The following is a 16,926-nucleotide window of genomic DNA, read 5'->3' on the forward strand; positions in this document are numbered from 1 at the left end:
TGTGAGTCTGAAAAATAGAATGAAATTACGTTTTCATTGCTTCACCAAAAGGTCAGGAGGGTAAAACACCTTGACTTCAGCGTGACATTGCCAAGCAAAGCCTTTGCTAATGTTCTTCTAAGCGCTTCTAAGCGCTTCCAGTGCTTCTAAGCAACATATGTGCAGCTGGCAGATTTTTTTTCTTCTTCTTTCCAGGGTTGTGTTATTTTAGACACCAGCTTGAGGAAAACAGAGGGCGTGAACACAACCATGCCACTCAGTTAACAGGAATGGTTTAAATGCAAAATATTTTGAAATATTTCTCGAAGACGTTTCAGCCACACTAATGATATAGACAGTTATGCTTTAGTGCTTGTTAACAATATGGTTTACTGTTAAGTTTGTAATTATGTAGGGCTTTCAAAACTGCACGACCTTCTGACTGTCAAGTAGCTGGAAGGTTCAACTTAATAGTACCTATTGTGCCAGGTGAAAACTAAAAGGCTGCTGGAGCTTTCTTAAATCAATAGAAGTTGATTTGAACATTTTTAAACCTTAAAAAAAAGTGCTTTTATTCTTTCAACGAATAGTAACACTAAAGGCAAGTCTGTCTACCACAGGAAAATGTAGTAAACATGTACGTTACATTATTTTACATTGTATTCTGATCAACATCCCATACCTTCACCTTAAGCAAATACCGGCATATTTCAATGGATAATTGGTGCAGGTTATACATTTGCAATAACTAAAGTCCAATGTGTTGCAATTCCAATGCTAAAGCTACAGGCCAAAAATGATGCAAAAGAGCAAAAGCAGTCTGTAAAGTTGTGTATTCGTTGCAGTTGAATCCTGAGCATGTCTAAGGTCAAAGTGGAAAATATTCACCCAACAGGATGTGACTCATCAGCCTTAGAACATGAGATGAGAGGACAGTTCCCAAGTCATCTTTGTTTCACTACTTACTGGTAATTTGACAGGAAAATATTCCAAAAGTTATGTGGAAGAAAAAGAGACTAAAAAGAGGAAAAGAGAGCATCTGGAAGGCTTCAGGTTCGAGTCCACCAGCTACAAAGTTATCACTGAGGTGCTCTGAGGATGACACTGCTCCCTGGGCACTTTAAGCTGCCAACTGTTCACTTTGGTGATGGAGAGAGATCACGTTTTGTGGTGTGCTGTGTCACAATGAGAAGTAGTTCACATCCTTCCTTTTAGTAGTTCACTTTGCTTCCTTTCCTGTTCAATTTTAGGACAATTGTGGCCCGTGAGTCAAAACATTTTTCCCTCACCTGGTCTACTTTAGTAGGAAGTTGGTTGAAAAGGTGAAGGGTTGTTTTGAAAAGCGACACACTCTCATGTTTCACAGTGAGCGTCAGTGAACTCAACAAGTGGGTTAAATGACTTATTGATGGCCTCTGGTGTCTTGCCACGACAGGATGAGACGCCTGGCCTTTCTGTCCCTGGACTGGACCTGGACAATGGCCCTTTTGTTCTTCAAGGAGCCTGTCTATCACCGCCTGCTGAGATCCCCACTGACAAAGAACAAAACTTCTTCAGCTCCCCCCTGTTGGGTGGGACGTTGGGGTCAACTGGGAAAGTGTAAACAGTCGTTAGGAGTCTGATGGGTCGTTGTTGTCCTCATCAGAAAGTTTTTCAGTCACCTGTCTCTTTGTTGTTTGAAACTGAGGTGAATCGTTTGGGTATTGTTCCTAAAAGTGCTTTGTAAGTGGGTGATAGGTTGTGTCTTAGCCCACCTCCTCTGTTGAGTGATGTTTTTTACAGGTTGACAAACATGGTGTCTTTTACCCCCTCTCTCAAACCATCCATAAAATCCATAAAAATAAAAAGTCCCCGAAATGCCTTAAAATGCAAGACTATGACCTAAAACATGCTGCCAGGTGAATATTTTGTGTTTAAAAGTCCAAAAAGTATTTTATATGAATATTTGAAAAATCACCCAAAACATGCCTTACTATAGCCTTACCATCGTGAAAAAATCCATAAAAACAAAGGCATTGTTGTCCACAAAGGAGTGTGTTTTGTCCTTGAGGTGTATGTGAACAGCTGAGCCTCTTGGATTAGAGGTGAAACATCTTCTTTAAGAAAATTCACGTCCAGTTGCCTAACAGAACCCCTCAACCTTGGCCATGACCTGGCTGACTGAGAATCTTCATAGACATAAATAGAACCAGTTGTTACAGATTGGGTCTATAATATAATCTGAGAGAAGATGCAGATCGACCCTGGACTCATTTAAAGGACGTTAATAAACTGTCAGATTGCATTTAGGCCTCAGGACCAGATGTGGAGAAACTACCCTGGTCTGAGATGGATGATGTCATCAAGTCCCTTTCTGATTTGCAGTTTATGAGTCCATGATTATAAATTGTTTATATATATGTTTTTTAAATGTAAGTAGAAACAGAGAAAGCCGTGGAAAATGCTGCTGCGAACGCTGTGTCGCAGTAACAAAAAGCTGATTAAGGACGAGGAGGAGGAGAAGCAGACCTGGGGCGGATGGAAGCTGGCCGCATGTTTTGCATAGGTGCACGACTGCGCCTGTAAAACCAGTCCCTTTGCATCTCAGGCAAAGCTCAAACTGGCAGACCGTGTATGATTATAAATTGTTCTGGTGATACGATACATATCGCGATACAGGGGCAATGATACAATATATTGTGATATACTGCGATACTATGGGCTTCAGAGGCAATGTCTCTGTCATTGGTGTGGAACCCCAGGGTTCACCTCAAATCCCAGTTAGGGCGGTTGGTACCTTCCAGTGGACTCACCACCCACAGGAAGGTTCAGGGGGGTTGGTACGGTGCAGTGGGATTTGGGCGGCGGTCGTGGAGAGTGCTGCGCCCGCGACCTGGTAACGGAAGTGGGGATGAAAATGGATGGATGGATGGATGGATGGACTATGGGCATGATGATATATTGACTTTTTTATAAACAATTCAGTTATAGGAAAACACACACTGCTGTTTAACATGTTTAACATCAGGTTTCTGAAATTGGAACAGAGGGATTGATATATGTAATCGCCGGAGAAGAAATAAAAACAAAATACAATGAACACTGACGTCGTAAATATTTGCAGGTTAATTGTTATCAACACAGTTTCTGTAAAATATAGATATGGTATTGTGAAATGAAATATCGAAATGTTTCAGTGCAACAATATTTTCTTACACCATTAACACATTAAGATTCCGTAAAGGGTTAAAAATATTTTTGGGGGTTCTGGTACATCAGGGGTGTCAGTTTAGGAGCTAGTTTTCAAATTACCCGGGGTAAAGTGATTTACCTACATTGAAACTTGAAACACTTCTATGATCCTTACTTTAGCCCTAGTGATTAGCATCTTAAAATACAATTAAATCTATCATTTTTTATTTTAGTTTTTTTGTTTCTTTAAATGTAATTGCTCAGGATCTACCAGCACTCCCTTTGAGATCTACTGGTAGATCCCGATCCACTTATTGGGCACCCCTGTGGTACATGTTTAAAAAAAGTGACCACCTGTGGACGAGGAAGAACAGATAATCGATATAGTAACAGGAGGGTCGTGACCCCACTTAGTGCTCAGCTATAACACAACACTCGGACTCAAAGATGATTAAAGAGCCACGATCCGAAGAGCACAGTGATGATTTATTGAACCAAAATCACATTGTTGCTAAATCGAGTTCTATTTCTAAACGTTACGGTTGATGTTTTTTTTTTTTTTTTTTTTTTTAAACTTTTCCAGCATCAACAGACAAACCAGTACTTTTACTTCAGCCGCACGTTATTCATACATAATTTAAGTGCATGTGTGAATAATAGATTAGTGTCGCTCATCGGTCACCCCTGAGTTCTTCTCTACAAGAAAAATACAGTCATCTGACATTCACATCCTGAACACTTTAATGGTTCAGTGGTTAACGTTTAACGGGAGATTACTAGCCTGAAATGTGTGTAGATGTCCATATTACTGTGGAAATATATATATATATATATATACAGATTATGGCATGTCATTCAAGGAAATTGATCCTTGAATATATTTAAAGTTTAAATACACTTAAATACATACATATATATATATATATACATATATAATATTGACCAATATTATGTTTACACATTGTTTCGGAATAGTTACACTCTACCTTTACATGCCTGGTGAAACTAAGACACCTATAGCAGATATATCTTTATATTTATATTTATATTCATTCATTCAAACTTTCATTCAATATATTCAAGGATTAATTTCCTGAATGACATGCCATAATACATAAACATATATATGTAAATATATATGTTATGGTAGTTGCGTCCCAAGAACTCAAAATGGGCAAAATTGCGAAGTAGAAGCGAGGTAGTTATTACATTATTTACGTATATATTTACGTGTATATTACGAACCTCCCCCACACTGTTATCAACTCCTAGACTGTATTACGCTTTCCCACACAATTATATTCACAGTAGAGTTATAGTGAGAACCGAAGAGCCTGCTTAGTTAGTAGTACACCCAGTACGTATTGTATTAGCCAATAGTATGCTGTGTACGATCTCGTCTAGGTGAACAAAGCTAGCAGCGATTGTTCGCAAACGCGCTTATCTCAATTCACATTTTTAAAGCCGAAACGTTCGTATGTATAATTATTTTATTATGTCTTTTACTGTATTTTTCACTATATTTCACAATATAGAGAAAATTTCGCGTGATCGAATCTAAAAAAAACAACTTTCTGCCGTGTACTGAGGGAGCGAAAGGAGAACCGCGATATAGAGAGGGAACACTGTATATTATATATGTATGTTTATATAAATATATATATATATGTTTATATATTTATGTTTATATATTTATATATTTAGAAAAAGTCTATGTCCAAACAGATGACATCAGTTTGGACAACAGGTCATCTCACTGCCCACATGCTCCATCGAGGTAGAAATACACACACAAAAAACTACCCTAACCTAGAATACAGTACTGCAGATTTCAACCGTTGTAAGTATGTTACAGTTTAAAGTGCACCGTATTACAGCGTTTGTTTTTTTTGTTGTTTTTTTTTTACAACCACTCAATATGGACCTTTTAAACAAAAATCAAGTTAGAAAGAACTTTACTGGAACTAAATCAAATATTGTCCCATCTACTGTCTGTCCTCACATACATATGAGCCACAAAAGGGCTGTTTCTTTTTTAGCTTTTCAGCAAAACAGCATCAGGTCGCTGTCTTCTTTTCCCACAAATGTAAGATTTTTTCGGATCACAAGCAATAGACCCACCGAATCTTCTGCCTTACACACTCAGAAACTCTAGAACATTCCCGGCCAACTACTGCGTCTTATGTGCAAGTGCATGCATCGAAACAAGTGCAGGTGCATACATGAGCAGAACCAATACTGGCTAAAACAGCTTTGAAATGACATCAGGTACACAAAGGAATTCAATAATACTATAACCTGGTCACAGGGTTGTGAACATGAGGAAGACTGTGGTACACAACAAAAGTAACGATAACAAAAACACAGCAGGTGTGGTCCATTTTACAACGATTCAGACCAGCATTTTTTTTTTGTCTATTCACGTCCTGATTTTTTTTTGTTAGCTTTTCTGGTGTCATACATAGCAGCACGAAGTGTCAATAAGAACATATCAGTGTGCGGGGGAGTAGGATCACAGTTGGTCCATGGACCACGTATAAAAATGGGCCTAGTCTTTGGGCTATAAAACAAATGCTTCTTGATGGTTCTATCGTGAAGATAGGATGATAGTTTCATACAGTCCACTTTTCCATACTGTCTAATGCCATACAGCATGGGCAAACTAAGGTCCGGGGGCCAGATGCGGACCGTTCAGCCTTATAATCTGGCCCAGCAAACTTTTCCAAATGTATTTATATTATCATTATACTACCTTTTCCCTGCAATATCCACATATCCCCAATAGATGGCGTAGAAAATGATAAAAGTATTTTAGCATTTTAGCCTTTATGCATGACTTTTACATGTCATTTATCTTTGTTCACACGAACACTCCATCTATCTGCTCCTGACTCGGCCCCCCCCCCCGTTAAAATTTTAGGACAATTGTACGCCCGCGAATGGAAAGGTTTGCCCACGCCTGAGCTAGTGAATGAGATGGTCCCGTCAAAGTCTCTTCACTTTGAAGACGTACAATCCAACATTTTCAGCACAGTCAAACAGTTGGGTTAAACACTGAAACGACAGCCACTCACACACATTTACTCTGAAATTAAACACAAGGATGAGGACAAAGGTGATGCACTCATTACTTAGCTAACATGGGTTAAAGCCAGATATTTTACTCCTACAGCTTAATAAGAATTGCTAGCCTTAAGGCCGCATCAAAAAAAAAAAAAAAAAAATGACGATAACTCCATATGGTGAACTACAGTATACGGCCTTCGTTCATGTATTGCACTCGTATATATTGCATATCTAATGGCATGGCTTTCTACCACATTTAATCATATTTGGGCATTTTCAACTATTTGTTTTGCTTAACTATAATTTTAGAATTAATTTTCAATCTTGGGGATATGTCCCGTTTTTCAAAATAATACAATATTCTATATATAAAAGACTTTTTTTTTTTTAAATCTTGTTGCACGTTTTTGTCCATTTTGAGAATTTATGGCCGTCTTTGCCGACAGCCTTATGTTGTGTTTCGGCTTTTTTTTTTTTTTACATTTAAAACATGGGTAACAGGGTTGTATGTTAAGTTTGACTCTAATTGTTTTCAGCAGTGCATCCGCTTTTGTTGAAAGTGCTAGTGTCACTTCCCCTTTTATAAAAAGACCCAAAAGGAATGAATTAAAACCATTTTCTACTAAACTGATCATTTAGATAGTAAGATACGCACGTTTTCCTGCAAATCTAATGTCTGTCTTCCAATTGCACATTGGCAAATATATGATAAATATAATGTAGATTTGTTCTTTTAAGGACCAAATGCATCTTGGGGAAAAAAAAATGTTTGTGTGCGCATATTTTCTTGTGGTGTAAGCATTTCGTTTTCAGGGTTGTGGTTTAGAGTCCTCGTCGAGGATCACAACAAAACAGAGTTGACATTAAATGTAAAAATGGGGAAAACAAACGCAAATAACTAATACACATTAGGCACAAACTGCCATTAGGACTATTCAGGGTTGTGGTTTAGAGTCCTCGTCAAGGATCACAACAAAACAGAGTTGACATGAAATGTAAAAATGGGGAAAACAAATGCAAATAACTAATACACATTAGGCACGAACTGCCATTAGGACTATTCTATTCTAATCTAATCTCATCTAATCTAATCCACGAAGGCGTGCAAATCTATCCAAGAAGGTGCTGAAGACCCTGTTCTACAATATGGCTTTTGCTCTAAGGCTGCTGTACATCACATGGCATGTGAAACTGAGTCCCATCAGGATTAGAAACTGAACATGGCTTCTAGATAACAAGGGAACCCTCCCCCAATCCCCCGACTCCTTTGAAAATGCTTTGCTAAGACTGATACAAGCACGTCGCTATTTCTGTTATGTCTGCAAGGCCACGGCACTTCCTGCTGCGAGGGTCACTTGGAAGGAGAGGAATTGAGACTGGGGTTATTGTGCAAGTCAGAGGGAAAAAAAAAAAGAGAGACTGGGGTTATTGTGCAAGTCAGAGAGGGGAAAAAAAAAAAAAGAGGGTTAGAACAGGGGTGTCAAACTCGTTTTGGTTCAAGGGGCCACATACACTGAATAGATGTCAAATGGGCCGGACCAGTACAGTCATAATAAGTCAAGTTTTCCTGCAAAAAAAAAAAAGACGAAATATTTATGTTAACTGAAATATAATTTGACAAAACATCAGAAACATGAAGTTTTTGTGCATTTCTTTTACTTTCAAAATTTGTCAAGCAGGCCGGATTGAACCCTGTAGCGGGCCGGTTTTGGCCCCCGAGCCGTATGTTTGACACCGCTGGATTAGAGGAAAGCTATTCATTTTTTTGAAGTGCAATTGTTTTAAGATCCTGGCACATAGTTGGCTGGGACAGCACCACGGACACTCTCTATGACTGGAAGACACGGCTGCCATTATCAGGTGTAGTTTGCGGTCATGGTTTAAATGGACGGCAAATAAATGAGATTTCATTTTGATTGGACGATCAAATGTGTCCCTGCAGGCAGCCATGTTTTACTGAGCGAGAGCGCCTCTAAATAACGTGTGCACAGCACTGTTGGTGGTCACTATGTGTAAGTACCCCAAACAACGACACGTCCAAATACCTGACCATCTCAGTGACTACACAAACAACGAAGGCAAATGTCAACAGACATCATTTGAGGTCAAAGGAAGAGGACGTGCAGACATGATGATTGGTCGCAGTTACTTTCGCACCAAATTACGCTAATGTTACATGGGACGTGTACTCGTGGGTGCCAACACCTTTGCTCTGTCCCAGAGTATACAGCCCCGGGAGGTAGCAGTTATCTCCCAATGCACATGCATCCTGTCAGAACATGCCTGGAACACCTCAAGGACTGCGAGTTTGCAAGTTCTTTCAAAATCCACTGGAGCATACGGCCACTGCCGCGATCATCCGAGAAAATGATCCCGTCGTCATCCATTGTCCTTATCTCAAGCTCGTGAGTGATACATCCGGGAACAAATGTGAGGGAAGGGACTTGATTTTTACAAAAAAAAAAAAAAGTCCTCTGTAGCACTGCTCCAGGCGCAGGAGCAACTCTTTAACAATTGAGTTTTTTTAAAGGGCGATCAGTGACATTTGGTGTGTTCCTTGTGGTCTTCCTTGTCAAGCTTGTCCCCCTGGGGTCCGTAGCTAGAGCTGGCACACCAGGAGAACCAGATGATGATGGAGATTATGGTGGTCTGCAGGAGAAGCATGACCCCGTAGGTGGATAACACCGTAGGTCCAGGCAGGTGTGGTTGGGCAGCAGGGGGCAGCAGCAGAGACGGTCCCAGCAGGAGGGCCTTCACCTCTGTCTTGATCATGTGGAGTTCGTCGAGGATGGAGAGGAACGTGAAGCAGTGGAACCACTGGTGGCTGTGGCCCCAGATGTCGAAGCGACCGGGGGCCAGACGTTCAGGAAACTTGCTGATGTTGAAGATGGCCGACACCAGCAGCCAGAGGCAGTGGCGGTAGAAGTAGACGGGCATCGAAGCCGAGACGGCAAAGGAGGAGGAAGTGGCGGGGTAAGGTGATCTGGTGAAAAGACGGTAGAAGATCGGTGTGGAGGAGACAAGGAACGGTAGGAGGAACACAAAGGTTCGGATGATGTACCGATGCCGCCTCCACCGCTGGCGGGTGTTGCAGCAGGACAGGACGCAAATGATCGCCACCACACAAGCGCAGGGGATGTAGCAGGTCTCGAAGAAGACGTTGAAATGCTGGACGGCATGGGATGAAGACAAACGTCCCGCAGGTTCGGGTTCTACATCAGAGTAGGAGTTGTTTTGGCCTGCCTTCTCCACGACACCCGCCCGTGGGTGGATGTAGTAGTAATATGCCAGCGATGAGCCGACGGTGTACGAGCTGATGGTGCCGTAATCCACAAAAAAGCAGACTTCCCTTACCACCAGGGACATCGAGTTGAGCAGATGGGCCATGCTGCTCGCCATCAGCAGACAGAAGACGCCAATGTAGTAGTTCCACAAAGGATAGAAGAACGGGGCGTCGCCCTGCGGCGCCCCGTCCCAGCCGAACACCTCCACAAAATAGTAAGAAAAAACAAACACTGGCAGGAAGTGGGTCCAGAAGTTGCCTGTTTCATTGGTGGGCCTGAATGCTGAAAGCAAGCAGTCCCTCAAGCTGTAGTTCGGGAAGCGGTAGCCAGTCAGGATGAAGTTCTCGATGACCCGCGGTGGCACATCCGTGTGCCTCAGCAGAGGTAACGGCTGACCACAGTCTAGCAGCATGGCAGAGAGATTTGTCTACCGACAGTCTGAAAATGAATCTCTGATCGGATCTGAACTTCACCTGTGTTGAACTTTAACTTTTTTTATTATTGCTGGGTTGCTTTGATTAGTTCAAGAAAAACTGTCCAGTCTTCATGAGGAGGAGATAAAAGATTTACAGGGTGTAAAGTCCCAGACCTTGCTTTGTTCTAGACCTTTGAACCTCCCATCCATGTGACTTGGTGCAGAAGAGGAGGGGGTCTGTGTGGTCTCACAGTAGTATGTGAAAGTTTCCTGGAGCCTCAGGTCAATTCCTTGAATTATTTACCTGGTTCAGTGACTCCACAGGGGACAGAAGGTCAACAATATATCCAGCATGCAGATTTGGTCCAGCTTCGTTCCTGTGCGTAGATCTCGCGTTAGCTTTGTTGGGTTAGTAAACTGGCACACACGCACTTGTTCCTTCTCTGTAGCTGCAGCAAATAGACACGAAGGTCACTAACATCAGCGGTTGGAGGGAGAGCGGCGGCGGCAGCGGCAGCATCAGTTACTGTGTCCATCCTGGAGTTAAGCTCTGTGGTATGTAGGTCATGTCGGCCGTGGGAGCTATATCAGGCTGCAGCTCCTCACTCTCCCGTTCCTTCAAAATTCACGTCCGACTTTCTCTTCATCCAACTCCCATCCCGTTGCAATGCGGGGCGCTGCAGAAGAGAGGACGAAGAACACATCCGCTAGGAGTCGTCCCACTCCCCTCCAAAAAAAAAAGAGCCCAACGAGGTCTTCCTTTAAATCAGCGTGACAGCCTTTTTCTAAATACCGTATTTTAAATTTAGGGGAAGAGAAGCAGAAGCTGTGGCGGAGTGAGTGCTGAGCTCTGAGAGAGAGACATAGGAGCTCAGAGAGAAAGAGTGAGAGAGTGAGAGAGAGCGAGAGAGAGCGGAGCGAACACCGGCAAATCAGCCAGCCCTACAGCAAGCACAGCCGCACACTGACAACCAAGTTAGGTTTAAAGAGGCACAGTGCTTCCGGTTTTCAATATTCAAAATAAAGTACGCGGGTGGTGACGTAACACTCTTTAGAGGTCGTTTGGCTAGCTAGCTGATGTAAAAAAAAGAAAGAAAAGAAAACCTCGTTACAAATATTATTAAACAATGAGGCAGAACTCAAAGAAGAAACGGTTTATCATTAAAGTCACCCATTAGTGAACAGTGTTGCTGGTCTGTGAAACAGGGAAAGTTATTTGAATGTAAATTTAGTCTCAAAACATCAAACAACTATAACAAACACGATAATGGAACAAAACTGAGACAAGAGCATGAATTTAAGGCGTATGTAGGAATGGGAATTGGCTAAACACTGCCTGCAAATCAAAACATCACACAAATGGCTCCAGTCACTTTAAGGCAGTGGTTTCCAAAGTAGAGGGGACGGCTCTCTAAAGGACATGGACCCATTATAGGAAGGATTTAATTCATTTTAATTTTAATATTTTTTTCATTTGTGCCACTGCTGGGTAGGTTCAATGTTGAATTTTTTTTAATTAATTTTTTTGTGTGTTTTCTGTGGGGTTATTTTAGGAATTGTGATATGTATGTTGGTTAAAAAAAAGTGCAGTATAGCAAATATATAGTTATACTTCTAAAAGCAAAAGCCAGTCAAACAAAGTACTAGCAGAAGTAAATTAATTAGGAAAGCAGTGAAGATATTTTTTACATTTATTTTCTTAGATTTACCTGTTTTCTCCACATCAGTAAAGTATCGGTATAATAAAAATCAAATTTAAATCAAAATTATATAAATTCTGCGAATCATTTGATATACAAATAAAAATAGTACTCTATTTGGAATGTGAATAATTACATATGAAGATGCCTCGACATTAATGTTGAGATGGGAAAATACTTTTATATTGAAGGCACAGTCTTTCGCAGTTTCCGGTCTGGTTAAGTCTAACTGCGTGCCTTCAGAGTCTTTCTAACAAGTTCTTCAAATCTTTATTCCCTTTTTTTTTATCTTCGGTGTATGCTTCTCTACATTGTTTAAATAAAAACCTAAACAGAAATAACAGAAATAACAGAAACGACGATCACCGTCAATAGTAAACAGCGGACTGTTCCGTGTGACACCTTGTCTGTTTTAAATGCACAACGTTACACTGTTGAGTAATCCCGTTAGTGCGCCCCCCCTAAAGTGGAGTACTGCAAATAGTGTATTGACATCCCTCAGGACATTTATCTGTAATAAATACTGTATAGATATCTGAGTTAATTTGATCATAGCATCGATCTTTGGGGTCTCAAAAGTAAAGTAGTAAAATATGTGTCAAAAGAGATATTCATAAATCACTAAGTGGAGTCCGGAATTACACTGTCTAAAAATACAGACGACAGAGCCGCTTGAAGCTGTAGTCTAATTTGTGAAAGTACTGGGTAAGTACTGTAATATTTTAATTATAAATATGTTTTCTAATTATGTCATTTCTATTGATTTCTGAAGTGTGTAAAAATGAATAAAACACTTCCCCCCCAGTCATTGGTAACCGTTTCTACTTGAATCAAAATCTTTAGAAACCAAAAGCAAAAAAATATTTTAGTAAAAAAAAAAAAAAAAGGCACACACATATAGGAAATCGGACCTTATTTGGTAGTGGTTGTGGTTCGTTAACATGTGACATCACTGCCATCTTTGACTTTTCATGCAACGCATCCCCATAGCTTTGTAGCGCTATAATGTATACATGTGACTATCAAAGGACAGACTAAAGTCATCAAAGCGCGTCCTTCCTAGAACAAAGACAGGGTAAATAAAACATTTATGTCGACATGGATGTGGAAAACAAACGTACATAGGCTACCAACAAACGTACATGTGCGCCACATAGGCTACCAACACCACACAGATCTCCCCATAAATGACCGAGACCTTGAGAAACCAAGCAACCTACCAACCGACAAACAACCAATTCACCAAACAACCAACCTATCGACAACCAACCAACCATCTTTTAAACGTAACTACCAAACAGCTAATTCAAACATAGAACATTCATGCTAACTGCTATTAACAGGACTAAAATTCATTTTAGGCAACTACTGGAACGTCGGGGCCGACAAAGAAACTAACAGACGAACACTCAGGAAAAGCTAAGCAACATGAAAGTACGGGGCAGTGAACTGGAAATGTCTAGAAGTAGACCAGAAGTTAGAGAAGACTCCACGACGAGCAGTCGTAGGGAGCGGAATGGGTCAAGCCCGGATTTGGTTGTTGTTGGCAATGTCAGAGGGAAGAAGTTGCGCTTCAATCCTCTTCGTAATAACGTGGCGTCAGCTCTGTGCAAGAAGCTACGTATAAAGCCGGAGAAATGTGAAGTCCCCTCATCCACACGGTGGGGTTCGTTAGGAGCTCCATGTAAGAATAAGGAAACAGAAGCCGATGGAAACTGTTTCTTTAGAGCCCTCAGTCAAACTGTGTGCGGCAGCCAGAAGCATCACCTGAGGTTTCGACTGGCTGTGGTCAAACACCTGGAAAACAACGCCGCGGCTTATGAGAGTATTCTGCGCAGTAATTATTCGTCAATGGCCGATTATTTGGAGGCATCTCAAATGCCTTATTTGGGCAGCTGGGCGACGGAGGTCGAGATTCAAGCAGCTGCTGACTGTTTTGGCATCAATGTATTCACCTTCTGCGATGGCCAATGGCTGGAGTACAGCTGCAGTAAGAAAGCCAGGTCCAGGCAGGGTGTGTATTTGGAAAACTGTGATGGCAACCATTATGAGAATGTTGTTTGTGTTCAGCGACCCCGCAAACAGGGATGTTACGGGTACTGTAGAGTCGCGCATGTCGTTCTGGAAGGTACGACGTTCAAAAGTACAAGAGAATAAGTTCGAGAAAGAAGGGCTTTTCTTGATTAAGTCAAGTCATTATGATTTGTATCGCCCAAATAAGCTAATTTGACTTTTATTGAATATCACCCTGAATTCTTTTTATGAGGGTTGAGTTGTATACAGTTTTTGTCTAAACTTGAGTTTTGTGTCAGAAGTATTATATGTATATACACTGTTAAAAAAAAAAAAAAAATCTGCTGTTTTTACGGTAAAGTACCGGCAGCCGTGGTTGCCGAAAAAGTGCCGTAAAATACTTTCTTCATTTACGGTAAATAAATTTATGTTCTTCAGTATTTTTATTGTAAAATAAAGTTCTATTATTTGAAAAATACATTGTTTTTATTTAAAATTGACATGGGAATATTTTTATTTTAACATTACAATGGCAGCAACCGTAGTTAACCGTAGGCTTGATAATGTTGACTTTACGGTTAGAAAGTGTGCTTGATTCCTTATTTTTCTGTACAATTAACGGTATAAATTGTAAGCTACAAATTTATTCTGTAAAAGATACCATAGATTCTTGCGAATATTAAGGTCCAAACAGAATAGTTAATGTTCCAAAAATCACAAAAGACATTCACAATAGTACTTTCCAATACAAACTATTTGAAGTCCAAACTTTTTTCTTTGCAGCACAACAAACTGCAGTAAAAACACTACTTACAAACTAAGTTTAAAAAAAGCCAACGATTATTTTCTTTTTACACTCAACTTTGATGCCTCTGTAGATGAAAAGAAACTCCTTCATGAGAGAGAGAAGGGGTGAGAACAAAATTAGTTTTGTTTGTTTTTAAAATGATTGCAGTGGACAGATTTAATAGGTACACACCTTTAACAACAAAATATCTGCAGTGTATATCATATCAAACGTACCTTTTATCACATCATCCCTCAACATCACTGGTAGGTCCACTCATGGTCGGCAAGGTCTGAGATCAGTGTCAAGACTCTGGGACTGACTGATAACATTTTTTTTACTCAGAGTTTACTCAGTATTACTGCATGCAGGGTATGCTAGGAACTATTTGTAATTTTAATAATGATAAAGAAATCAATTTTTCCCGTTGGAGGAACTCAAGTGTGGACTGTAGTTTTACCAGGTAGTGTATGTTGAAGCAGTAGTAACTGCCAAACATCAGGCAGATGGCAGATGTGAAGGAAGGGATGTGGTTGTTGACAACCTCTCGGTCGAAGCTCAACATAAATGTCTCAGCACCAAAGCAGGAGGACTCTAGGAATAAAAAAAAAAATTAAAAAATAAAATTAAATGACAACAACTTCAATATCAGCATAACTAGAAATTCAATGGTACTCACTGGCGTTCACAAAGTGAGACGGTGCATTTAAATGGCGTTAAAGTCACGTCCTAATAATGCGATTTTAAAGCTGCATATACCGAAAGCACCTGCTTACAACTTGTTGCTACACAGTTTCTGTAAACAAACATGTATTTAAAAAGACAGAATTGTATTTGTTATATTGAGTGTGTTTACCTGTCTGTTTTCTAGCTTGTTTTGGCCTGCAGAAGCCTGTAAGACACAGGGGTTACTGTGGTACTGATTATGGCTCTCAGTTAAACGAAACCCTGGGCTTCATTAAAGGACATTTGACCCTATGAAAAAAAGAAAAATTAAATATACAGTACATATTAATTCTTTACATTGATCATTAACCTGACGAGAAAAGCAGACTGACCCTCCTATGCATTTCTGCTCAGATTTTTGTTTTTTTAAAAATGTATGACCAGTGTATACCAGTGAAATTTTTTAAGATTTACTTCACAACAAATGATGAAGAATTGTCCTGTTAATGAACAAACCTAAATGATCAACATCTCTGGTTAAACATCTCCGGTTAAAAGGCAGCACCTCACAAGCCGATCGCATGACTGGACATGTTCTACACATGGAGGAAAACACCGCAATTAAATATTTATATCCTCGGGCAATGAATGGTTGAGTGTTCTTTGTGTCTTTAAAGGGAATTGCCAACAAATTAAATTAAAAAGATTAACATTGTGTAAAAAATATTGCTTTATGTACCTTTGTGTATTCATAGTTTCTAATTTGTCAGTGGTATTACTGACAGTACAGGTTGAAAATGACAGACTAACACAACAACAACAACGTCAGTAAATACGCCCGAGGCAACAGTAACTGTAACAGCTGATTATTCAGGGAATTTATTCTAGTCTTGTCCAGACCTGCGTTTGCACAACATATTTAGTCCTTGGAGATTTAACACTGAACAGAGAGAAAGGATCTCCACACAAATGAGTACTCCAAATATAACTGCAGTAAACGCCATGGATTAATTTGATTAAATTGTCATGTGTTTAGTGTCGACATTCAGATTTGGTATTGAGTTTTAAGCCCAATGAAAGCTGTTGAAAGCTAGACAGTGATAAAGTTGGCATTTAACGTTGGACACGGAGAATGTCCTGTGCCGAGGAAGGAACTGCGATAAGACAACAAACACGGCGGGTCTGATTAAACACTGAGGGAAGAAGGAGCCTCTGAAAAAAAGCAGCTCAGTGTGAACAGGGGGGGGGGAAATGAGTTCGGAAATAACTTGACGTTTCTCAAGAGGAATCGGGCCTCCTTTACCCAACCACTGAGGTTCCTGAAAGCTCTGATGATCTTATCAGTGTTATCAGTAGCACACATGCTGTGAGAAAAACAAGAACAAGAACTACTCTCTGTCACAGGGCTAATATTAGAAATGTGTTGTTGTATGTACAAGGGCGGAAGACTTTATTCATAATTAATGTACCTGAAAAAAATGTTTACTTACTACAGTAGTTACTTCAAAAATTTCAGTTAAATTACCTCGACATTCATATCCGGGTTTGTAAACTGCATAAACCCCACAAGGCGTGAGGTGCAGAGTTTAGACCACGTGTGAATACCTAACAAAAAGCAACATCTTACCGCTTCAGAAATACAAATTAGAACAAAAAAGCAGAAACATTTACCTTTACTGACCGAACTACCAAAATAAGCAAACAACCAAATAAAATAGTTATTGTAGAAAAATGACCCAAGGTTACAATGCTCTATCCACATGACGTAAAAACATGCGGGGAAACTTTTATTTTGGAAGAGATTTTTTTTTTTTTTTAAAACAAGCTCAGCTTAGTTAAAAAAAA

The 16,926-nt window shown here is 40.1% G+C and overlaps 2 protein-coding genes across 2 annotated transcripts; one reads left to right on the forward strand and one right to left on the reverse strand.

Annotated features, from left to right (window-relative positions):
• Window positions 1–7,637: 7,637 nt before the first annotated feature.
• On the reverse strand, window positions 7,638–12,133 carry paqr9 (progestin and adipoQ receptor family member 9). The gene has a single exon (XM_025061321.1). It carries the CDS (start codon window positions 9,910–9,912, stop codon window positions 8,752–8,754), a length of 1,161 nt encoding a protein of 386 aa, XP_024917089.1. The 5' UTR covers window positions 9,913–12,133; the 3' UTR covers window positions 7,638–8,751.
• Window positions 12,134–12,733: 600 nt separating this feature from the next.
• Window positions 12,734–14,037, forward strand: LOC103385229 (uncharacterized). The gene is made up of 2 exons (XM_008319038.3): window positions 12,734–12,901; window positions 12,977–14,037. Exon 2 carries the CDS (start codon window positions 13,044–13,046, stop codon window positions 13,770–13,772), a length of 729 nt encoding a protein of 242 aa, XP_008317260.1. The 5' UTR covers window positions 12,734–12,901; window positions 12,977–13,043; the 3' UTR covers window positions 13,773–14,037.
• Window positions 14,038–16,926: the final 2,889 nt, after the last annotated feature.

This window comes from Cynoglossus semilaevis, chromosome 1, assembly GCF_000523025.1.
Source record: "Cynoglossus semilaevis isolate Cse_v1.0 chromosome 1, Cse_v1.0, whole genome shotgun sequence".
Lineage (NCBI taxonomy): Eukaryota > Metazoa > Chordata > Actinopteri > Pleuronectiformes > Cynoglossidae > Cynoglossus > Cynoglossus semilaevis.

What these genes read in the sequence shown, in the direction of transcription:
- paqr9 (XM_025061321.1), bottom strand. Translation starts at nt 9,912, where the DNA reads ATGCTGCTAGACTGTGGTCAGCCGTTACCTCTGCTGAGGCACACGGAT.
- LOC103385229 (XM_008319038.3), top strand. Translation starts at nt 13,044, where the DNA reads ATGAAAGTACGGGGCAGTGAACTGGAAATGTCTAGAAGTAGACCAGAA.